At 43.6% G+C, this 25312-nt stretch overlaps 1 protein-coding gene across 1 annotated transcript in view; it reads left to right on the forward strand.

Annotated features, from left to right (window-relative positions):
- PTPRQ (protein tyrosine phosphatase receptor type Q) overlaps positions 1 to 25312 on the forward strand; it is an 855789-nt gene that overhangs the window by 612937 nt on the left and 217540 nt on the right. The window contains exon 45 of the mRNA XM_075342420.1: positions 3558 to 3679. Coding sequence (XP_075198535.1) covers positions 3558 to 3679 — 122 coding nt within the window. The remainder of the gene's footprint in view (positions 1 to 3557; positions 3680 to 25312) is intronic.

Raw genomic sequence — 25312 nt, forward strand, 5'->3', positions numbered from 1 at the left:
ACTCACCTGTCCTGCTGTCCGTGGTGCTGAACTCTTCGGCTCTGCTGTGTATCCAGCCACCGCTGACCCCCGCTGCAGCTACTTCCGGGTTGTCTGTGCTGTGCATAAATGCATATGCATGAGACTAAAGAGCCGGCCTGGAAGCAGCAGAGAGCAGCGGATGAACACAGCGTCGCTGGAGAAGGTGAGTATAAAAAGCTTTTTATTTTCAATCTCTGTTTTTCTGATACATGTTACATGGATCACACCATAGTGTGATCAGTGGGATATCAGTGATTCAGTGACGTCAGAAAAAAACGGACTTGTCTCCGAGCGGGGCGCACGGACACACATGTACACCGCACGGAGACACGGTCAGTGAAAAATCACTGATGTGTGCACAGACCCATTGATTTTAATGAGTCTGTGTATGTCCGTGATTCTGATACATATAAAAACTAGCACATCCGTACCTGAATCACTGACGTGTGAAAGAGGCCTAACACTGATTAACTTTTGGTAAAGAAATGTTCTATGTTGTTTTCTTTAATCAGCATTTAATATTTTCTACTACTTAGATTTTAGTGCACAGGGGCTGGACTGTACTCTAGGTTTTCTCCTCACTGTCTGTGATTCCCCAACCCTCCTGCTGCCTACTCTATTTTAAATCTCAGCTGTGACCAGTCATTCACAGTCCAGAGGCAGGTGGAATAGCTGGGGAATCACAGACAGGGAGGAGAAGAACCAGTGTACAGTCCAGCCTCTGTGCACTGAAATCAAATTATCAGAAAACTTCAAATGCTGATTAACTCCTTCATGACCAAGGATGTATTGGTATGTCCTTGGCTGTCTCTGTCTCATTACCGCGGGCTCCCGTGTGAGCCTATGGTAATCCCCTCTCATATCTGCTGGTGTGATCAGCAGACATGGGAGGCTAACAGGCGTGGGTGGATCTCTGATCCACCCACGTCTTTTAACCTTTTAGATTGAGCAGTCAAACGCTGACAGTACTACATAATGCGCTCAGGTGGGGATCGCGCCTTTCCCCACCATTGGCCCTGATCACGGGGTGCCAATGTGTTGGCATATGTCAGAAGGGGGTCAGCTGATGACCCCTATCCCTGCCATGAATCACTTCCTGTGAATGCTGGCAAAGTGCCACCACTCACAGGAACACAGCATTTCTGCTGATCAGAGCGATGTTGAAGCATTGATCTGGTCAACAGAAGTGATTAGACAGTGTAGCTGTAAAGTCCCCTAGGGGTACTTGTAAAATCAATTAAAAAAATGGAAATAAAAATTTTGAAAAATATTAAAAAAAGCCTAAATGTTCAAACAACCCCCTTTAGCCCCAATGAAAATAAACAATAATAATAATTATAAAAAACCCCCACATATTTGGTATCACCACTTATCACCACGTATCACCCAACCTATCAAAATATAAAATCAGTTAAGCCGATTAGTACACAACGTATCGAGAAAAAAATACCAAACGACAAAATTGCAGTTTTTTGGTCACCACAACATTGCATTAAAATGTAATAACAGCGATCAAAACATTGTATCTATGTGAAAATGGTATAACTAAAAATGTCAGCTCAAGATGCAAAAAATAAGTCATCACTGAGCCTCAGAGCTTGAAAAATGAGACCATTATGGGTCTCGGAAAATGGGAAAAAAAGCACAATTGTTTTGGGTTTCTTTTTTACAAACGTCTGAGGTTTTTTTCGCCACTTAGATAAAAATAAAAGTATACATGTTTGGTATCTACAAACACGTACTGACCTGGGGAATCATATTTCCTGGTCAGTTTTTAAAAATAGTGAAATTGGTAAATAAATACCCCCCAAAACAATTGTGCAATTGCACTTTTTTTTTGCAATTTCATCGCATTTGGAATTTTTTGCACGTTTTCCAGTACAATATGGAACAGGCTGAATGGTGTTGTTTAAAAGTACAACTGGTTCTGCCCCAACATCACCAAGGTGGGCCCCAGTCTCCCTGAGGAACTGAGCTGTGGGCAGAGTTTCACCGCTCGTCACAGCCCAGCATCCTGCGCACTCTCTCCTTTGCTGCAGAGCGCCGCCCACAACCCAATCACTCAGGGAGACTAGGGCCAGCCTCCGTGATGTTGGGTGCACTGGAAGTTGATGTGACACCACCGAATCTCAGAGGTCAAGTAACCCGGGGGTCACATTATGAGGATGAGTGGACCACAATAGCGCCACTCAGAGGCACAATTGACTGCACAAGGTATTTGAGAAAAGCCTTCTCTATGAGCTTTACATCCCTGTGTGGCCACTATGCTGTGTAGTGGACCACCCCTTTAAAATAATATAATTACACTTCGGAGTGCCAATTACTGTTATGTTATATGCATTGTCAAATTAACAAGTTTGTGTTACTAATCTATTAATATTATTTAATGTAAACTCTAAACAGTATATTGTATTGTCTGTATCTAACAAATTGTATTTTGCATGTAAATGTAGCACAAAATTGGGCTTTCAATGTACATTTTATCCCAAGGCCTAATGTTCATAGCATTTATATGGTAAATAAAAAAGAAATCTTTAATAAGATATTATGAAAGTTATCACTGTTCTTAAATGTGCAGGTATCCGAGAGCTATCCTTGCTTGTATTCACCTTAGTGTAATTTATTGGCTTCTTAACTACAGCCTCAATATTTTGCATGAATTTAATAAAGACTACATTTATTTAGACGAAGTTTACAATTTTCAGCAGATGGCAATAAAGTTAAAATTTAGCTTTTAATTAAATCTATTAAACCGACTCATGGTCTAGTATTCACCCGTGCAAGAAATCACACAAATTTAGACGGACACAGACAATTGGGTATTCAGTTCCAGGAGATATTCAGAAACCTCACTGGAAGAAGAAAAGTCAGATATCAATTACTCCTATGGTATCTCGTTATCAAATATTTTTATCCAAAGAGTAGTGTAATTACACACAATATCTGCTTTTTACCTCAAATTGCTGTTTTACCTCTGGCAGAAATAGGGTATGATATTTCACCCATCTTCTCTGGCAGAAGAAAATTAAATAGATATTACCTCAAATGGGACATGATGCTCAATGTAAATTCAGCCCAAAGGTAATAGCTAGATTAAGCTCAATGCCCTCCTTTTTCTTCCCAACGCGTTTCCTCTTATCGATTCATCAGGGGAAAGTATTATATGGAGGCTTATTAAAAGAGCATGGGACCTATATTGCCCTGGGTGTGAGCTTCATACCACACCGGGTCCGGGGACCACGCTTCTTGTGGAGTCCACATAAAATGCTGGTTTCCATAACGAGATACCATAGGAGTAATTGATATCTGACTTTTCTTCTTCCAGTGAGGTTTCTGAATATCTCCTGGAACTGAATACCCAATTGTCTGTGTCCGTCTAAATTTGTGTGATTTCTTGCACGGGTGAATACTAGACCATGAGTCGGTTTAATAGATTTAATTAAAAGCTACATTTTAACTTTATTGCCATCTGCTGTATATTGTTCTATTCCTTGGTAATAATTCTCACGAAGTTTACAATTTTACATAATTTGCAGCTGCAGATGGACCACCACAAAATGTTACAGTCATTGCCACATCACCCAACAGTGTTAATATCAGCTGGTGTCAACCCTTTGTTATAACTGGACCAACCTCATATCTAATAAACATCTCCTCGGTGAGCAAAGTTCTTAATTTTATCTCTTTTACTTATTTTATAAGTTAGATTAAATTAAGCTTAATTAATGTATCTCAACTTTAGTGCTTTAGAGATTTATAAAAATCATACAAATTAAAGCTGGGGTTTCGAAGTCTAAAACAAATTTTTGGGATTTCATAAACGAGTTGACAGTCAAATGTCTGAAAGTTTTGAGCTCAAAATGTTAACTACTGTTGTGATTAGCTTTTTGTGAGATTTTGACACTAATGCATGTAGCTATTCTCATCCGTGGTTGACATCTTGTTTATTAAATCCTTGCTCGGTTGTTAACACATCTGCTACCTCAATGTATCAAAGGGGTTTATGAAATTATTATTTAAACATATGTTGAACTTATTTTATTTGTAATTCATGTTTCTTTTTTAGTTTTGCATGTCTTTATCTGAAATGTTTTACGTTCCATACTGACCACTAAGCCTATACTCCATGTTCCAAATTATTATGCAAATTGTATTTAAGTATCATATCGATTTTTTTTTTTTTTTTTTTAATTTTTTTTTTATTCCAATGAAACTCATTGATGGTATTGTGTCTCAGGGTTCTTTGGATCACTGAAATCAATCTCAGATACCTGTTATAATTAGTTTGCCAGGTGAGCCTAATAAAAGAAGAACTGAATGTTCCACAATATTAAGCAGGCCACAGTTTTCAAGTAACATTGGAAAGAAAAAGGATCTCTCTGCTGCCGAAAAGCATCAAACAGTGCAATTCCTAGGACAAGGGATGAAACATTAGATATTTCACGAAAACTTAAGCGTGATCATAGTTCTGTGAAGAGATTTGTGGCTGATTCAGAGCACATACGTGTTCATGTTGATAAAGGCAGAATGAGGAAGGTTTCTTCCAGGCAAGTTCATCTGATTAAGAGAGCAGCTGCTAAAAAGCCATTACAAACCAGCAAACAGATATTTGAAGCTGATGGTGCCTCTGGAGTCCCTCGAACCTCAAGGTGTAGGATCCTTCAAAGGCTTGCTGTGGTGTATAAACCTACTATTCGGCCACCCCTAACCAGTGCTCACAAGCAGAAACGGTTGCAGTGGGCCCAGACTTACATGAAGACTAATTTTCAAATAGTCTTGTTTACTAATGATTGTCGAGCAACCCTGGATGGTCCAGATGGATGGAGAAGTGGATGGTTGGTGGATGGCCACAATGTACCAACAAGACTGCGATGACAGCAAGAAGGTGGAGGAGTCATGTTTTGGGCCAGAATCATGGGGATACATCTGGTAGGCCCCTCCTGAAGGTGTGAAAATGACCTCTGCTAAGTATATAGAGTTTCTGACTGACAACTTTCTTCCATGGTACAAAAAGCAAAAATGTGCCCTCAGAAGCAAAACCATCTTCATACATGATAATGCCCCATCACATGCTGCAAAGAATACCTCTGTGTCATTGCCTGCTATGGGCAGAAAAGGAGATAAACTCATGGTGTGGACACAATCTTCCCCTGACCTCAACCCTATAGAGAACCTTTGGAGTATCATCAAGCAAAAGATCTATGAGGGTGAGAGGCAGTTCACATCAAAACAGCAGCTCTGGGAGGCTATTGTGATATCATGCAAAGAAATTCCAGCAGAAACTCTCCAAAAACTCACAAGTTCAATGGATGCAAGAATTGTGAAGGTGATATCAAAGGAAGGTTCCTATGTTAACATGTACCTTGGCCTGTTGGGATGTTTTGGATTTAAATATCTTTTTTTTCAGTGAAGGTGACCTTCTAATGCTGCAAATTACATAAATGAGCATTTTCAGTTCTTTAAAACATATGAAATGATTAGAAACTCTACTTTGCCTAATAATTTGGAACAGTGCATTTTGAGTTTTTTTTATTTTAAAGATTATACTGTTATCATTGGGAGGTTTCTTCAATAAAATTCAATGTATACTCTAATGGGTGATAACTTTTATTAGACTGACTGTCATTTGCACCGACCATTTAGGAAAATTAGAGAAAAATATTTGCATAATAATTTGGAACATGGTGTAATAGACTAACCTGTGTTGTAGAAATGAGTTCTCATTATCATCACATTGTTATTATTCAATGATAGATAATGGAACATTTACACTGCAAGATTATTGTGAATGATATCTTCTAAGAACACTTAGGGTACCGTCTCACTAAACGACGTACCAGCGATTCCGACCACGATATGACCTGGTCAGGATCGATAGTGCATCGCTACATGGTCGCTGGTGAGCTGTCAATCGGGCAGATCTCACCAGCGACCAGTGACCAGCCACCAGCCAGCAGCGACTCGTGGAAACGATGCCTCGCTTGGTAACCAAGGTAAATATTGGGTATCTAAGCAAAATGCTTTGCTTGGTTACCCGATATTTACACTGGTTACGCACAGCACTTAGCGCTGGCTCCCTGCACTCGTAGCCAGGGTACACATCAGGTTACTAAGCAAAGCGCCTTGCTTAGTTACCTGATGTGTACCTTGGCTACGTGTGCAGGGAGCAGGCAGCCGGCTTCTAGCAGCTGCGGGCGCTGGTAACCAAGGTAAATATCGGGCAACCAAGCAAAGCCTTTGCTTGGTTACCCGATGTGTACCTTGCTTACCAGTGTCCGCAGCTGTCAGAAGCCGGCTCCCTGCTCCCTGCACATTCAGATCGTTGCTCTCTCGCTGTCAAACCCAGCAATGTGTGCTTCACAGCGGGAGAGCAACGAGCAAAAAATGAACCAGAGCAGTGTGTAACGATCAGCGATTTCACAGCAGGGGCCAAGTCGCTGCTTAATGTCACATACTACGAGATCGCTGATATCACTGGTGCGTCACAAAACCTGTGACTCAGCAACGATCTCGCTAGCGATCTCGCTATGTGAGAAGTATCCCTTATTTCCTATTAATCTCTCAGTCTAAACAAGCAAAACGCTCATTCGTCAAGTGAAATGATGTTTTGTGCTACCCAAGAGATCATCGCTTTCGGTAGCACATCATCTTGTGTAAGCAGCACTCGTGCTGCTGAGAGCAATGGCAGCCCATACAGACTGAACAATTGATACAGATCGTTAAAATTGTTCTGCTTGTGTAGAAGCCAAAAAAGTTCCTGATCGGCAGTCATTTTTTTAATGCCAAGTATTTAGTGCAAACAAACCTTAATAACTCTATTATAAAGTTAGAAATATAACACATTCACAGTTTATCATGGTCACAAAGCACCTTCTGCCTCTACACAAGAAGAAAATTTCTCTCATCAAAGTCATTGAATCACCTTCAAGCACCAGTTTTGTATTTCCATGTGAAACAAATAATAAAATAGAAAAAAAACCCATAAAAATAGGTTAAAAAATGAATTTGTTTTAGTATGTGGACTAATTAATTAGTATAAACAATGTAAAAGATGAATGATGCCCGCCTTCATGACTAAATGCCCACTACTGTTGAGATGTTTTCTGAGATCCCTCAGTTGAACCTTGTGGACATTTTTTTTTTTTTTCAACCTTATTAAGTACGGAACTATAAAGCAAAGTATATTGCTTCTTACTTCATTTAGCCCTAATGTTTTGCCTTATTTATTAACAAATCTTTATTAGCCAAATGTTTACACTTACAATATATTCTATTTTGTTCAGTACATTTTTCATAATCATTTGATGCTTATAAAAACTACAATAACTAAACTTATGAGAGATCTTAAATTTGAAAGGGTTTGACAATACAGAAAATAAATCATATAGAGTTAGGTCTAGAAAAATTTGGACAGTGACCAAATTTTTGTAATTTTGCCTCTGCATGCCACTATTTTTTATTTAAAATGAAACTTGTCTGCAATTGAAATGTAGACATTCAGGTTTAATTAAAGACATTGAACAAAAATATCCTGCAAACTGTTTAGGAATTGCAATCATTTTCCTACAAAGCCTCCTCATTTTCATTTACCATAAATAAGATGTTCATCATTAATACTTTGTTGAGTATCCTTTGCAAGAAATGACTGCCTGGAATCTGGAAACCATGGACATCACCAACCACTGGGTTTCCTCCTTTGTGAAACATTTTTTAGGAAGCTGACTTTGGTTGATGCTTGCTTGGGAGTCCTTCTGCCTTAAGTTTTGTCTTAAGCATGTTAAAGGGAACCTGTCAGCAGAAATTTTGCACTAAACATAAAAGATTCCCTCAGCAGCTCCTGGGCTGCATTCTAGCAATGTTCCTGTTGTTCTTGTGCCCCCTTTCTGACCAAAATAAAGACTTTATAAAGTGGTACCTTTTTGTATGCAGATACTGTAAATGGTACACGGGGGTGGTCTGCCTGGTGTCCGTTATTCTGCTTCCTGCCGCTTTAGGCCGTCCCTCATCGCTCATTTCCATAGCTGTGGATGTCGCCCAGTGTTCCAGAGGTCCCCGCGCATGCCCAGTGCCTATCTCTTGTGGATGAGCACTGTGCCCAGTGTCACCGCTGGTGACGTGTGTGCAGGCTTTAGATTATGGGCGGCGCTTTGATTTTCATTACCAAGTAACCGCCCATAATCGTGTGACCGCGCTTTCCCCCTCTGCCTCCTTCGTTCTGCGCAAGCGCGGGCCTGCTGACCCCACGTTACCTCTTTCCCATCTTGCCCTGAGGCAGGAAATAGATGGGAGGAGCGCGGAGCAGGACACCACAGATCAGGATTAGACGCAGGATTGTCCTGCTCCGCGCTCCTCCCATCTATTTCCTGCCTCAGGGCAAGATGGGAAAGAGGTAATGTGGGGTCAGCAGGCCCGCGCTTGCGCAGAACGAAGGAGGCAGAGGGGGAAAGCGCGGTCACACGATTATGGGCGGTTACTTGGTAATGAAAATCAAAGCGCCGCCCATAATCTAAAGCCTGCGCAAACGTCACCAGCGGTCACACTGGGCACAGTGCTCATCCATGAGAGCTAGGCACTGGGCATGCGCGGGGACCTCTGGAGCACTGGGCGGCATCCACAGCTATGGAAATGAGCGATGGGGGACGGCCTAAAGCGGCAGGAGGCAGAATAACGGACACCAGGCAGCCCGCCCCCGTGTACCATTTACAGTATCTGCATACAAAAAGGTACCACTTTATAAAGTCTTTATTTTGGTCAGAAAAGGGGCACAAGAACAACAGGAACATTGCTAGAATGCAGCCCAGGAGCTGCTGAGGGGGAATCTTTTATGTTTAGTGCAAAATTTCTGCTGACAGGTTCCCTTTAAATGCATGCTTGATGGGGTTGAAATTTGGTGATTGACTCAGCCATTGCATAATATACAACTGCTTTGCCTTAAAAAACTCTTTGGTTGCTTTTGCAGTCTGTTTTGGGTCATTGTCCATCTGTACTGTGAAGCTCTGCTTAATCAACCTTGCTACAGTTGATTGAATCTGAGCAGAAAGTATAGCCTTGTACACATCAGAATTCATCCAGCTGCTTTAGTCTTTAGTTACATCATTAATAAACACAAGTGGCCCACTGCCATTGGAGGCCATGCTTGCCCATACCATCACATTGCCTCCACCATGTTTTACAGAGCATGTGGTGTGCTTTGGATCATGAATCGTTTTAAGCTTTCTCCATACTTTCTTCTTTCCATCATTATGTTACAAGGTAAACTTAGTTTCTTCTGTCAAAGAATGCTTTTCCAGAACTGGGCTGGCTTCTTTAAATGTTTTTTTTGTCAAAGTATAATAGAAACTTTCTAATTTTAAGGCTGATTAATGGTTTGCTCCTTGTGGTGAACCCTCTGGATTTGATCTCATGAAGACTTCTCTTTATGGTAGATTCTTACACTGAAATATCTATTTCCTGGAGAATGTTCTTCCCTTGGGTGGATGTTGTGAAGGGGTTTTTCTTCATAATGGAAAGGATTTTGCTATCACCCAATACTGTTGTCCTCCATGGACGTCTAGGGTGTTTCGAGTTCCCAAAGCTTACCAGTCAGCTCATTTTGCACAATGTACCAAACTGTTGATTTGGCAGCTCCTAAAATCTCTGCTATCTTTCTGAGGGATTTCTTCTTTTTTTTTTTTTTTCTTTACCTAATGATGGTCTGTTTATCTTCCATTGAGAGCTCTTTTGACTGCATGTTGTAGGTTCACAGCAGCAGTTTACAAATACAAATGTCACACCTGGAATCAGCTCCAGATCTTTTACCTGCTTACTTGCTTAATTGATGATGGATTCATGAGGGAATAACTATGCAGCCCATTAAAGAGCTTTTGAGATAATTGCTTAATTACTTTTGTTCTCTTGAAAAAGAGGCAGCTACATATTAAAAAAATAAATAGTCAGTTCGAGAGACAGAGACCATATCCCTTGGATATTAGATAAACCTCAGATAATTATTTAGATATAGCACCAAGTGAGGATAAATATTAAAACATAACTTTTAATGTACCTAAATAAAATTCAGAGTAGTATATACATCCTACAGTGGAATAAAAAACTTTAAACAGTTGCCCACCTGAGGGAATGTATAAGTAGAACACATGGAAATAGTGGTTGTAATTAGTGATGAGCGAGTACTAAAAAGCTCGGGTGCTCGAAGCTCGGGCCGAGCCTCCCAAGATACTCGTGTACTCGGGCCGAGCAACGAGCCCAATGTTATCCTATGGGAGACCCGAGTATTTTTGTGAAATGACCCCCCGGCAGCATGGAGAAACCCTAAAAATGGCACAAAAGTCTCAGAAGAGTGCTCAAATCACATGGCAACAGCATGGGGAAGACCCCTTGAAGCATTTATCACTGAAAAGTCACAGCTGTGAACAATTTTGTCCGCGTTTTACACCATTTTTACGGACTCACCAGAAAACCTTCCAAAATGACCCCAAAATGATTTTTCATGGCGGAAATGTTAAGGGCACATACCCAATAGTGAGATAGAGCTGGTGTATGTTACTTTTTGAGATTAATACATGAAAGATTTTACGTGAAAACATTGTGTGGCACTCCGATGTCCCTGAGAAGAGACGTACATGAAGGCCTCTTGAGTCTAATGTGCCTATTTTGAGGAAGTGAGTCTTTGTAGTATTTTCCTTTGCCAGGGCAGTCCAAAATTGTGAGGTTCACCAATGCCCCTGCATACAGACGTGCATGAGGGCCTCAAAACATTAAGTGTCCATTGTCAGGAAGTGGGTGTATTATAGTATAGCCCTTAGGCAGGGCAGCCAAAAATTGGGAGTCTCCACGTTGTCCCTGGGTAGAGACGTGCATGAGGGCCTCAAAACATTAAGTGTCCATTTTAAGGAAGTGGGTGTATTATAGTATAGCCCTTAGGCAGGGCAGCCAAAAATTGGGAGGCTCCATGTTGTCCCTGGGTAGAGACGTGCATGAGGGCCTCAAAACATTAAGTGTCCATTTTAAGGAAGTGGGTGTATTATAGTATAGCCCTTAGGCAGGGCAGCCAAAAATTGGGAGGCTCCACGTTGTCCCTGGGTAGAGACGTGCATGAGGGCCTCAAAACATTAAGTGTCCATTTTAAGGAAGTGGGTGTATTATAGTATAGCCCTTAGGCAGGGCAGCCAAAAATTGGGAGGCTCCACGTTGTCCCTGGGTAGAGACGTGCATGAGGGCCTCAAAACATTAAGTGTCCATTTTAAGGAAGTGGGTGTATTATAGTATAGCCCTTAGGCAGGGCAGCCAAAAATTGGGAGGCTCCATGTTGTCCCTGGGTAGAGACGTGCATGAGGGCCTCAAAACATTGTTCCCATTGCAAAGGAGCGGGTCTCCTGTCGTTGTAATGTCCATTCTGCAAAGAATGGGCGAAAAAATTTACCACTGGGGGTATACCTGAAACAAAGGCCTAAGTATTGCAATTTGTAACGGTCATCATCATGGTGGCGCATGAGGAGAAGGAGGAGCAGTCCAGCGATTATCCAAAGTCCAGAAGTGTGTACCCATGGGTGAGTGGAGGTACATGGCAAACTTTAAATTCCGCTCTCATTTGCTGGTGGTGTGGTGAAGTCTGGCCCAATCCAACCCTTGTTCATCTTGATCAGAGTCAGCCTGTCAGCATTTTCAGTTGACAGGCGGGTGCGTTTATCTGTAATGATTCCACCTGCGGCACTAAAAACACGCTCTGACAAAACGCTAGCAGCAGGGCAGGCCAGGACTTCCAAGGCGTAGAGAGCCAATTCATGCCACGTGTCCAGCTTGGATACCCAATAATTGTAAGGCACAGAGGAATGTCGGAGTACAGTTGTTCGATCTGCAAGGTACTCCTTCAGCATCTGGGCAAACTTAGGATTTCTTGTGGCACTACCCCGCACCTCAGGGGCTGTGGTACGTGAGGGGCTGAGAAAACTGTCCCACATCTTAAAGACTGTTCCCCTACCTCTGGCGGATTGGACTTGTGCCTCTCTCGGCTGTACGCCTCGGTTGTCCACTGATTCCTGACCTATGCCGCTAGCGTTTTGTGAGGGGAATGCTTTCCCTACTTCCGTGAGTATGGCCTTCCGGAACTGCTGCATTTTGGTTGACCTCTCCTCCACGGGAATAAGAGACAAAAAGTTCTCCTTGTAGCGTGGGTCTAACAGTGTTACCAACCAGTAATGATTGTCGGCCAAGATGTTCTTAACGCGAGGGTCACGAGACAGGCAGCTTACCATAAAGTCAGCCATGTGCGCCAGACTCTTAACAGCCAGGACTTCAGTAGCCTGACCAACAAGATGACTGAACATGCTGTCCTCCTCCTCCTCCTCCTCCTCATCTACCCTGTCCTCTGGCCAGCCACGCTGAACCGAGGATATGACTGGTGTGCATGTCATATCCTCAATTTGGCCGGAGAGTTGCTCCATGTCTTCATCCTCCTCCTCGTCATAGTCCTCCACTGCACGTTGTGATGAGACGAGGCTGGGCTGTGTGTTATCACCCACACCCACTACTGTTTCTTGCTGCAACTCATCGCGCTCCGCCTGCAATGCATCATGTTTGTTTTTCAGCAGAGACCGTTTTAGAAGGCAGAGTAGCGGTATGGTGACGCTAATAATGGCGTCATCACCACTCACCATCTTGGTGGAGTCCTCAAAGTTTTGGAGGATGGTACATAGGTCTGACATCCATCTCCACTCCTCAGGTGTTATGTGTGGAGTTTGACCCATTTCCCGACGGCTTAGGTGATGCAGGTACTCAACAACTGCCCTCTTCTGCTCACATATCCTGACCAACATGTGCAGAGTTGAATTCCAACGCGTGGGGACATCACACACCAGTCTGTGAGCCGGAAGATGCAAACGGCGCTGAAAGCCGGCAAGGCCGGCTGAAGCAGTAGGTGACTATCGAAAATGTGCAGACAGGCGGCGAACTTTTACCAGCATATCAGACAGCTCTGGGTATGACTTTATAAACCGCTGAACCACGAGGTTGAGCACATGGGCCACGCATGGAACATGTGTCAGCTGGCCTCGCCTCAAAGCCGCCACCAGGTTCCGGCCATTGTCACACACGACCTTTCCTGGCTTTAGGTTCAGAGGTGTGAGCCAGTGATCTGCCTGCTGTTTCAGAGCTGTCCACAGCTCTTCTGCATTGTGGGGTTTGTCACCTATGCAGATTAGCTTCAGCACAGCCTGTTGCCGCTTCGCCGAGGCAGTGCTGCAGTGCTTCCAGCTTGTGACTGGTGTGGAGGGCACAGTGGATGAGGATGCGCAGGAGGAGGAGGAGGCTGAAGAGCATGACATTCCGGAGCTGTAGAGTGTGGGTGAAACACTGACTGAGGTAGGGCCTGCAAACCTTGGTGTGGGAAGGACGTGTTCCGTCCCTCGCTCAGACTGGGTCCCAGCTTCCACAATATTAACCCGGTGTGCCGTCAACGAGATGTAACGGCCTTGCCCACAAGCACTTGTCCACGTGTCTGTGGTTAGGTGGACCTTGGGTGAAACAGCGTTGTTCAGGGCACGTGTGATGTTTTGTGACACGTGGTTATGCAACGCGGGGACGGCACACCGGGAGAAATAGTGGCGGCTGGGGACCGAGTAACGTGGGACAGCTGCCGCCATCAGGTCACGGAATGCTTCTGTCTCCACCAGCCTAAAAGGCAACATTTCCAGCGCAAGCAGTCGCGAAATGTTAGCATTTAGAACTGTGGCATGTGGGGTGTTGGCAGTGTATTTGCGCCTGCGTTCAAAGGTTTGCTGAATGGATAACTGAACGCTGCGCTGGGACAAGGACGTGCTTGATGATGGTGTTATTTCTGCGTAGGCAACTGCAGGTGCAGGAGTGGAGGAGGCTTGTTCGCAGGCAGCATGGACAGAGGATTGGCTCGCATGCACAACCAGCGAAGACGTAGCAGTGACATCAGCAAGCACTGCTCCTCGACTCTGTTGTACTTCCCACAAAGTCGGGTGCTTGGCTGACATGTGCCTGATCATGCTGGTGGTGGTCAGGCTGCTAGTTTTGGTACCCCTGATGATGCTGGCACGGCAGGTGTTGCAAATGGCCTTTTTTGAATCATCTGGATCCAACTTAAAAAACTGCCAGACTCGGGAAGACCTAACATTTGTACAGGCACCTTGTGTCGTCGTGTTGTTCCGGGGAACGGTTGCCTGACTTCTGCCTGGGGCCACCACCCTGCTTCTTACTGCCTGTTGTGATGCTACGCCTCCCTCCCCCTGTGCACTGCTGTCCTCGCTCTGCATATCCTCCTGCCAGGTTGGGTCAGTTACTGGATCATCCACCACGTCGTCTTCCTCTTCCGCACCCTGCTCCTCCTCCTGACTTCCTGACAATTGTGTCTCATCATCGTCCACCACTTGTTGGGACACGTTGCCAACTTCGTGAGAACGTGGCTGCTCAAATATTTGGCTATCTGTACAGACGATCTCCTCATGACCCACTTCAATATGAGCTGGCGAGAGGCCAGAATGTGTGAATGGAAACGTGAACAGCTCTTCCGAGTGTCCAAGTGTGGGATCATTAATGTCCGAGGAGGACGTGTACTCAGCCTGGTGGTAGGAAGGAGGATCAGGTTCAGAAATGTGCGGTGCAGTATCACGGCTACTGACACTTGACCGTGTGGAAGACAGAGTGTTTGTGGTGGTGCCAATCTGACTGGAAGCATTATCTGCCATCCAACTAACAACCTGTTGACACTGGTCTTGGTTCAAGAGCGGTGTACTGCTGCGGTCCCCAAGAATTTGGGACAGGACGTGCGACCGACTAGATGTGGCCCTTTGTTGTGGTGAAATTAGAGCTTGCCCACGACCTCGGCCTCTGCCTGCACCACCATCACGTCCACTTCCTTGTTCCTTGCCAATGCCCTTGCGCATTTTGCAATGCTGTGCACTGCTGACGTGTATATTCACTACTTGTGCGTTAGATCAAAGTTTGTGGAAATTGCACACAAGTGCACCTGTACGCTGCCACCAACAGGCACACATGTGCGGTTTTAAAAACCAAGCACGGACGCAATAAGAACCTAACAGGTTTTTTTGGGGAGCGACAATTACAGACAAGTCAGACACTATCTGGACTGTTTTACACTGTGTACACCAGCCCCAGATATGATGAAGGCTGGTATACGGTCACCACTACCCTGCCTGCCTGCCTGTATACTGGTACAATAGTCCTGACAAGGACTCTTTTGGTCACTAGCCTGTATTCAGACCTGGCTATACCCTGCCTGTATATAGCAACAATAGTCCTGAGAAGGACTCTGCTACTGTACTCCGACCTGGCTATACCCTGCCTGCCTGTATACAACTAGAATAGTCCTGAGAAGGACTTTTGGTCACACTGTTTGCAGCCCTGCAACTGAAAAAGCTATAAAGGGCCGCAAAGCTTTCCCTGAATCAGCGACACTCTCCCTGCACTGACAGTCTGGATAGCTGTGAGCACAGCACAGCGCGCCGGCCGATATAAAGGCTCGGTCACGCTGTGCAGGCCGGCCAATCACTGCAATTCCACAACTAACAGGGCTGTGGCATTGCAGTGGTCTGCCAGCCAATCCCTGCATGAGGGCTGGCTCTCAAAAGAGCGCCAACATGCAGAAATGAAGACCACGAGTACAGCACGAGTATCGCGAGATTACTCGGTCCCCGCCGAGCAGCCCGAGTACAGCGATACTCGTGCGAGTACCGAGTATTGACAAGCATGCTCGCTCATCACTAGTTGTAATCACCGATGTCCCAACCACTTCTGTAAATGCAAAAAACATCCTCAGGGCATAAAAAAGGAGTATCAGTCTTGAACATACATGGACAGTGGTCCTGTCAGACATTAGTCATGCTACCATCAGCATACAAACATTATAAAATGGAGACACTTAGAACCTTCTTACCCATTCAGCAGATGGGTCCTGTCTGTAGTAGACTCAGCGTCCTTGGATGGTGCTGTTGGGACATACTGTAGGTGATTACTATCACTATAACCATGTGTTCTTGTTATATAATCCCCTCGTGTGGGCATCTGTTTGAAGTTTTGTATTCCACTGTAGGATTATGTGCTACTTTGAATTTTATTTAGTAACATTAAAAGTTAAGTTTTAATATTTATCCTCACTTGATGCTATATCTAAATACATATTAAAAAACTGTAGTTTCTAAACCCTTACTACAATTTAGATGTAAATATCCTCAAATTAAAGGGGAGAGTCTGCATGTTAAGCTCATATTGATTATGTAACTATCTTGAAAATGTTTTGGTAAACAACTAAAATCCCCAAAATTTAGACACAGTCAAAGTATTTCTGGACTTAGCTATAATTTTAGTATATTTCTTCCAATATTGGAACATTGTCTTTTCCAGAGTTGGCACTAAAATTAGGCTTAAAAGTTAAAATGTGTCATTGTCTCATTCCAACTTACACGCCATATTACAAGCTTTTTTATTTATGGAGTAATGGGTAATGTGATTTCTTGTCCTGAGGAAGGAGACATAGATCTCTGAAATGCGTTGACGTAATAAAACATCACATTCTTACATTGTCATCGGAATTTCTTCAGCAGCATGACATTAACCCCTTCCTGCTCTAAAATTTTATTTATGGAGTAAGTACACCTACTAATTGCTTAATGAAAGGAGATGTTTAAATATGTAAAGTGAACAGACATTTTCTGAGTCTCTAAGGGGTACTTCTCACATAACGAGATCGCTATCGAGATCGCTGCTGCGTCACGGTCACCAGTGACCTCATTAGCGATCTCGCTGTGTGTGACACTGAGCAGCAATCTGGCCCCTGCTGCAAAATCGCTGCTCGTTACACACAGTGCTGGTTCATATTTTGGACGTTGCTCTCCCGCTGTGAAGCACACATTACTGTGTTTGACAGCGAGAGAGCAACGATCTGAATGTGCAGGGAGCAGTAGCCGGCTTCTGGAAGCCTGCGGTAAGCTGTAACCAAGGTAAATATCGGGTAACCAAGCGAAGCCCTTTGATTGGTTACCCAATATTTACCTTGGTTACTAGCGTCCGCGGCTCTCAGGCTGCCAGTGATGGCAGCGGTGTGCGCTGGTAACCATGGTTAATATCAGGTAACTAAGCAAAGTGCTTTGCTTGGTTACCCAATATTTACCTTAGTTACCAAGCGCAGCATCGCTTCCACGCGTCGCTGCTGGCTGGGGGCTGGTCACTGGTCACTGGTGAGATCTGCCTGATTGACAGCTCACCAGCGACCATGTAGCGACGCACCAGCGATCCTGACCAGGTCAGATCGCTGGTGGGATCGCTGGAGCGTCGCAAAAGTGTGACGGTACCCTAAGCTTTTCATTCCTATGACTCACTGTATCAACGCCATCTGATAGTTGAGTAACAAAAGATGATATTCTATATCCTTTTGTAAAAAAAAGCAAGGTTCAGAACAGTAAAAAAATACACAATTTGTCAAACACTAAAAAAGTTATAAAAATGTCTACATGTCCTCTTAAAGAGTAAGTAAACTTTCTTCTTAATTTTTCATATTTAGTTTGCATCTGAATTGCCTGGAGATTCGGTCTTGAGGTCTAAACTGATCATGCACAGTTCAAGAGATCAAAGCTCATGACTTCTGACAGAGCTCACAAATATTTTGGAGTATGGATTGAGTAGAAAGCATAGGCTTCAGCAGTCTGCTGAGCTTTTCAGAGGGCTAGTTCTGTCATTGTTGGCGGTTTCAGGACCAAGACCCAGGCCCATGGGAAATAATCAATATGATAAACATATGAACAATACACAAGGCTTGAAAAACACAATAATATTAAGTAAGCCACACTGATTACATGGCACAGTATGAAAGTACAAACTTCTTATTATAAAAATCATTTGTGGCATTTGTTTTCAGAGAATTATTTTACTATTGGCCTTAAGTCACTCTCCATGCACATGCGTGAAAGCCAGTTGAAACCATGCTGCCCCATTGTGTTACAAAGCAGATTTTTTTCTATAAGTTTCAGGTTTGCAAACTAATGTTCTTTAGTACAGTTGGCCACTATCATGCACATGAACAATCTGAGTGCAATTTCAACATTTGGAAATATGGATTTCAAATTTTTTAGTACACTGCAGGGAGAGTCTCACAATTTTCAGCATGAGCGATGTAGTGCTTTATTTAAAAGGCCATCGTAATTCAGGTTTTTGTGATACATATTAGCCAGATGTTCACACTTTTTCTTTAGTGCATCAGAACCAATGGTTTTCATTTCACTGAAGAAAGAAAACAAATTTCTAGTCCGTGAATAAGCCTCTGCACATTTTATCGGTTCAAAGATTAGTGTCCAGAGTATGGAGGGAAGTTTCCACCTTGAACTTTTCAGTTTAATTGAGAGGTAGCTCTTCTTCTGCCGATCCATCATTATCATATCTACTTCATTCTCGTTTTTTTCCCATCACTATTATCTCAAATCTGGACCTATGTGACTCTCTTTGAAGTCATAATAAGTAATTTTGTGTCTAGTTTCCTGTAGATAGGTTTTCATTGACTGAAGAAGATTTGTGGCAACAGGTATGTTCACATCCTTTGATTGTAGGGCCTTTCTTGGTTTGTTCATTTTTTTTATAGCACACTATGCCAAACAATTGTGAAAAAAATTGTTTCCAGGCTTTCCATTTTTTTGCTCAATCCTTCTGCCTCTCACCTTGTATTCACTTGCTGTTCATTGTCAAGTGACAGAGAATTCAGTGCTTGTTTTATTTTTCAAAATCCCCATGCAGAGCATGAACCGCATCAGTGTCAGACAGACACTTGACCACAAAATCTTTGACGAAAGATAATTTTAATACATTTCAGTAATGAATAGGACAAGCAAACAATGAACACGGATGCTGCTCAAAGTCTATGAATTTTACATTCTGTACACAACACTCTGTTGCATTTACTCCCACCAAGTTCAGGCTGTGTCCAGCACAGGTAGCATAGATGGCAAAATCATTACATTGATGAATCCGTGCTTGCCATCCAGTATATTGTAATAACATATTTGAAGCATTATCGTAAGGCTGACCACAGCAGCTTGATAGTGGAATTTTGTTCTCATTAAGAAAATCCAAAACTGTTTGTCAGACCCTTTGCTCATTGAGAAAAGATGGGGATGAACATCAAAAAAAGTTCCATGGACCCGTGGAAGCCTAATTACAGGCGAAACGGCCGTCGTCCGCAGCGAGGGGCCGCATCCAGGCCTCCTCCACCCGCTTACAGCCCACACCTATTACCTTGACATGGAATAAAGAATTACTGGATGAAATATTACAGCTTTGGTGCGGTCGTATTCTTCTTTCTGTGGATCACTGGGACTGTTTGTTCCTGTCTCGACCTGCACGCTGACCCGGATTCTGCATGACAGCTGGTACCGTGTTTCCTTAACTATGAATCAGTCCATGGTGTAACAGGCATGCACGTGTAGTGCGGGACTTCTTTCTTTTTGGATAATCATCTTTTGCTACTAAAGTTCAGCCAAACAGAGTATAATGCTGTAAAACTATTTGGTTCTCCTTCATAGACTTTGATATAGAAATTTAAAATGCATACTAAACAGCATTATCAACTACAAAAATACCCTGACAGACTCATGGAGTGGTGAACGTACTATTTTAGTGCTTTTGTATATTAAAATTAGCACCTTTTGTGCCAAAAGATTTATCCTTAAAAATATGTCACTACTTTTATAAATTATTGGGAGAGTTAAAATACAGCAGCCAATAACAGCTTGAAAAGTATTATTTTTCTTGATAAATTGCTTATTATAGATAGTTGTTGATTTAGTAGATAACGAAATTGGTTAGGCTTTGTCTACTATTACCTCTAAGTCGTTGCCTTACCATTACTATGCCTACTAAAACATCAGTGACAGACAAAAGGATAACATTAATTTATCTGGCGGAGAAGAGTATTGAGATAAGAAAAAAATTCTAATTAAATCTAAACAGTTGGAGACTAAGGAGATAAAATAGCAGACACGTGAAACACGAGAGTTGGGAACTGCTGAAATTAAAAATGATAACCAAATACTAGAGATTACTTCATCAAGGTCTTTTTGGTCCTATTTGAAGAGCATTAAGTAGAAGTTCAATGTTTAGTATTGTGTTGATGTTTTAGCAGCTCTGATAAAAGAAAATCTTATATTCATTTCAGACAGCTGAAGTCAAAATCCATAGGTCACTGTACTAATGAAATTAAAACAAGGCAAAGGTAGCAGCTAAAAAGTTGGATAATCTACAGTTTCATGACCGACTACACTAAGCTCACTGAGAAAGAGGATCATCCCTCAGATCTCATGCCAAGCTGATGTCATTGCAAAGCATTGACTTTAAAGAATTTTTATCCGTGGTTACGTTATTTTACTTTAACTATAAAATATATACAGAAAGTGACTACCTTGATATAATAATGAGTACATTTTGAAATATTATAACACAATATTTATTAATATAGAACATTATTTAAATCCTCATTACTCGAATCCCTGCACCCTACCAGCAGCCCCGCCACCAAAAAAACCCCCACTAGTTCATAGTATTTATATTTATTCTAACTAATATTATTCTATCAAATTCTACTTTTTTCATTCAGCATAAGGTGTACGAGGAACTGCTGATAAGTCTTTGGCTTTCTGTTTCTATGGTAACGAATGTTACATCACAAGAAAGCCTTATGTGTCTAATATGTTTTCAAAATTTTGTGTTTGTTGCTTATGGCAACAGTGTTCTACGCACGCGGGAAAACAAAATGTCGGAGTCTAATGCGATATTCACAGCAACTGAGAGCAGAGGAGTGATTATGAACTGGGTTGCCAAATTTAAAAGGGGCCACTTTAGCACCAATGATGAGGAATATCCTGGACAACCGAGAGTGGTTGTTGTTCTGAAAGTCGTCGATGCTGTGCACAACCTCATTCTGGAGAATCGATGAATTTCGGCTACCGCAATAGCAAAAATCATGGGGATTTCCTGTGAACATGTTTGTGTCATTATCCATGAACATTTGGAGATGAGGAAGCGATCTGCAAAGTGAGTCCCTAAATGTTTGACAACAGATCAGAGATGCATGCGAGTGAAAGCTTCCCGGTCCACTTGTCAGTGTTTCCAGACTGATAAGAACTGCCTGGATCGGCTGGTCACTATGAATGAGACCTGGATTTATTTGTATGACCCTGAAAACAAGGAGCAGTCAAAAAACAGTAGGCACAGTGGTTCTCCTCATCCAAAAAAAGTTCAGGGTGCAAAAATTAGCCTCTTAAGCGATGGCGTCTGTGTTCTGGTATAAGGAGGGCATGCTGCTAGTGAACTACCTGCAAAAGGGTCCCACCATCAATGCAAGGTATTACATTGAACTTTTGGACCAATTGAAGGCAGCTCTGAAGGCCAAAAGACGCTGCAAGCTGTCTAACAGAATCATATTCCTGCAAGACAACGCCTCCGCTCACACTGCACAAGCGACCACGGAAAAAGTGGCAGAGCTGGCCTTCCAGCTGGTTGACCACCTACCTTATTCACCAGATCTAGCTCCCTTTGATTATTATCTGTTTCAAAACCTGAAAAAACGCCTCAAGGGTACCAAATTTCACACCATTTCTGATGCCATGGCTGCTACGGATGCCTGGTTTGAGACACAACTGAAATCCTTCTTTTTGCTAGGCTTACATAATTTGGAATTATGATGTAAGAAGTGTGTTGACATCAGTGGAGAGTATGTGGAATAAATGTACAGTTTCATCACCCTATCTCGTTTCTTTCTGGCTAAAGCCAAAGACTTATCAGCAGCCCCTCGTATAAAAAAAAATTCCACTCTTTAGGCTGCTGTGTCTAAACATTATTATTTATCCCTTTACATTGCGTTTTAAAAATGTTGTAGGGATTGACTCACTTTAACATTAGGTAGCATACATATAGACAATCTATCTGATCCAACAAGAGGAGGTTTAGTAACCCCATGGACATACAGCTACGTCATAGGTTGTGTTGCTCCCTTTGATCCTTTGATGCAAGCTCCACACGCTGAGCCCGCACCTTTCCCGGCATGTCGGCAGATTTGATCAGTCGACATGTGCCTCTACTAGTGGTGGGCACAACAGAAATCTGCCTACCGCTGTTAACTAGTTAAATCCCACTGTCAATCTCTGACAGCAGGATTTAACGCATGATGAAAGGGAGTGTGCCATTTACCGGCTACATTAGCAGCACCATGACATGATCGCTGGGTGCCAATGGTTCATTATGACAGCCAAAGACAGCTGATAACCTCTGTCACTGTCATGATGAACATCCTGTGAACACTGGGTGAGCTTTGGGGTTCATAGGAAAACAGCATGTGTGCTTTACAGAGTGGTGCTGATGACATATGCACATCACAGCTGACATGTGCGGGGTATTATGTGGGCTCAACCTTTGATCCATCGGTTCGTCCAAGGTCGTAAAGGAGGAGTTGTACACTTTGCATCTCCATTCAAATTGTTTACTTCCACCAACCCTGGAGCATAAACAACTGATCGATGGGGACGCTGGGTGTTGGTCCCCTACCTACTTACTTTTACTGATGTCCTAGGCTGTAGATAGGTCATTAAATACCTATGCCTGGACAAACTTTTTAAAATGTCAGATTCCATATGGAACACACCATTACAGAAGAATTAGCACCTAGCACTCAGGTCAGGAGCTTTAGGGATTTGTTTTATTATTTTACAGGAAGCCATAAATCAGGATTAGAGCATTTTCTTTACACAACTTGTTTTAATAAATGGACCACAGGCAGTTTAGTGTGGATCATGGATGAGAAGAATTCAAGATGAAGCTCAGTTGTGAATCTAAAAATTAAAAATGGCACACTTCTTGTATTTGTAAACTAAAAGTTGACACTAGTGGTCTTAACAGTAAAGGGAATGTCTGTTTAGTGCATCAGAGACATCCAAGGAATAGGATAAAGCAGTGCATCTGTTAGGGATGAGCAGTCCTAAAATCTTAGCAGCTGCACTTAATATACATTTCCCCCAGAGGAAAACTACCGTATAGCTACCTAATCATCAACAATTCTAAAACATGTTGAAATTATATCGTAAAAACGTCCGACGGAGTAATAAGCAATATTTCAAAGTAACTGTGATTTTAGGTTGAACATTTATGACAAACTTCCCTTGTTTGGCAGCTAGTTGGAGCTTTTACTTATTTGGTAGATTGTATGGTTTCTTTGGCTAGTACATTCTTTAGGCATCATGTGGTTTTAAAAATAATTTTTTTAACATCTTCTTGATGAAATTCTTAACTCAATACTCTTATCTATGGTCCAGAGCAGAGTATCTCTGGTACCAGATTCACACCATACAGCCTGGAGATGCTCTGTCCTGGCTTCAACAAAACTTGACTTTTATTGATGTATTAAAATCTCTATTAAGATTACAATGACAGTAACCATAATTAAGGCATCTTGCTGAAACGCGTAGGACCATACTGTCACTTATGGAATTGGGGACTAAGCATATTCTGGATCTTTTTCTAGATTTTTTTTATACTGTTAAGTAACCCTAGCCTTAGCTGGAGTGATTCCCATTTTAATTTCAGGATTGTACATTTATTCCGACATGGATTTTAAGGCTATATGCCCACAGAGAAAGTGTCCTGCGGATATATCCGCAGGACATTCCGCAGGAGCTCCCAGAAAACCGCAGCAAAACTTTGTGTGTTTTCATGCTGCGGATGTGCTGCGGATATATTGCGGAATGTCCTGCGGATATGCTGCGGTCATTCTGCATTGAGGATACAGTACCATGGCTCTGGCACTGCATCTGTACCACCCCGGGGCTCGGCCGGCTGCCGAGCTGCTCGGATCTGCGCTCGTCGGCGGGTGGCTCGAGCTCCCCACGGACCCGGGGGTCACATCGCTCTGAAAGGGGGTTGCTGGCGCTGCACATAGGGACTTCGGCGGGGAGGTCCACGGCCGGAGCCGTGGTTGTTTGTAGGGGGGATTTGAGTTCGTGACCCCAGCCACAGGTTGTGGTGAATGGATGGACACCGCCGCTGCCGTTGACTAGGCTCCCGGGAACAGTGTTGCGCAGCTTGGTGTTGACCCCTCCGTGCGTAGGGGGATGATGGTCCTGGGAGCCCGAGGGAGATGCTGAGGCGGGGGAACGGATGTGTGCTGGCGTGTCGGTGCGGTGCGGCGCGGTGCGCGGCCCGAAAGCACTGTTGTACTCACTATTACAAACACGCTGGAGTCTCTGGTAAACTAAACAAGATGGTGAATGGTGCCCGCAGCCGGCTGCGTTTTTCTCCTTATCAGGTTGGTGGTTTCCGCCTTTCTCCTGCACCTCACTTATGTAGAAATGTCGACTCCTATGCCTGACCAACGGTAGTCCACTCCCCAGCTTGGTATGTGCCGGGAGAGCTTTGCTTGCCCACAGACGCTGGCCCGTCGGGTCTCTATGCCTGGGCGGTGGCTTTACCCTAATGGTTGGGCTGTTGTCTTCAGTCGGGTCTTAGGTGGGAAAGGTCCTAAAGTCCAGTCCTCAATCAGTTGAGTTGATTCAGCCCGGTTGTTTCTGGGCCTCGTACTGGGTCTGAGTACCCCTCCTGGTCCTCCGGTATCCAATCGGTTACCCGGTTCGGTACCGGCGGGCCACCGCCCGTCCCCGGTCCCTACGGTTCCACCGGCTGTAATCCCAGCTCCTGCAGGCGGCCACCACCATCTGCCTCCTTGCCAGAAGTGACTGGGCTCCAACCCAGACACCTGGTGTAGACTATGCCAGACCTAGGCACAGGTCTGCCCTTGAACTTCACTCCACTCCACTGTCAAAACTCATCTACTGTTTTTCCCGCCTCAGGGCCTGTGAACTCATTGGTGGGCGGAGCCAAATGCCTGGCTCTACCCCCCTGGTGTGAATATCAAACTCGAAGGGAGGTGACAAGGGTTTTTGTAGTTTGGCTGCTGCCACCTTATTAAGGGGGGGGTGTTTGTGTAAGGGCCTACCTGTGATAACCTGGCTAGTCCCGGGCATCCTCAATGCAGAACAAGTGATCGGGGCGTTCATACTTACCTCCATCATGCAGCCCTTCACTTTTCAGCTGTGTCTGTCAGCACATTGCCGGAGAAGGTGGGCGGGCCTGCACTAGCTCTGGCTGGCTGACCAGAGCTCGTGCAGGCCCCACGCACCTCCTGCTCCTGGCTCCACCGCGCTTCTCTGCACTGGAGGAAGGGACTTCGGTGTCTTCAATCAAGGCAGGTAAGTATGGGACTCTGCGGAGAAATCCGCAAGAA

This window comes from Anomaloglossus baeobatrachus, chromosome 4 (genome assembly GCF_048569485.1).
Source record: "Anomaloglossus baeobatrachus isolate aAnoBae1 chromosome 4, aAnoBae1.hap1, whole genome shotgun sequence".
In the NCBI taxonomy this organism is placed as follows: Eukaryota; Metazoa; Chordata; class Amphibia; order Anura; family Aromobatidae; genus Anomaloglossus; species Anomaloglossus baeobatrachus.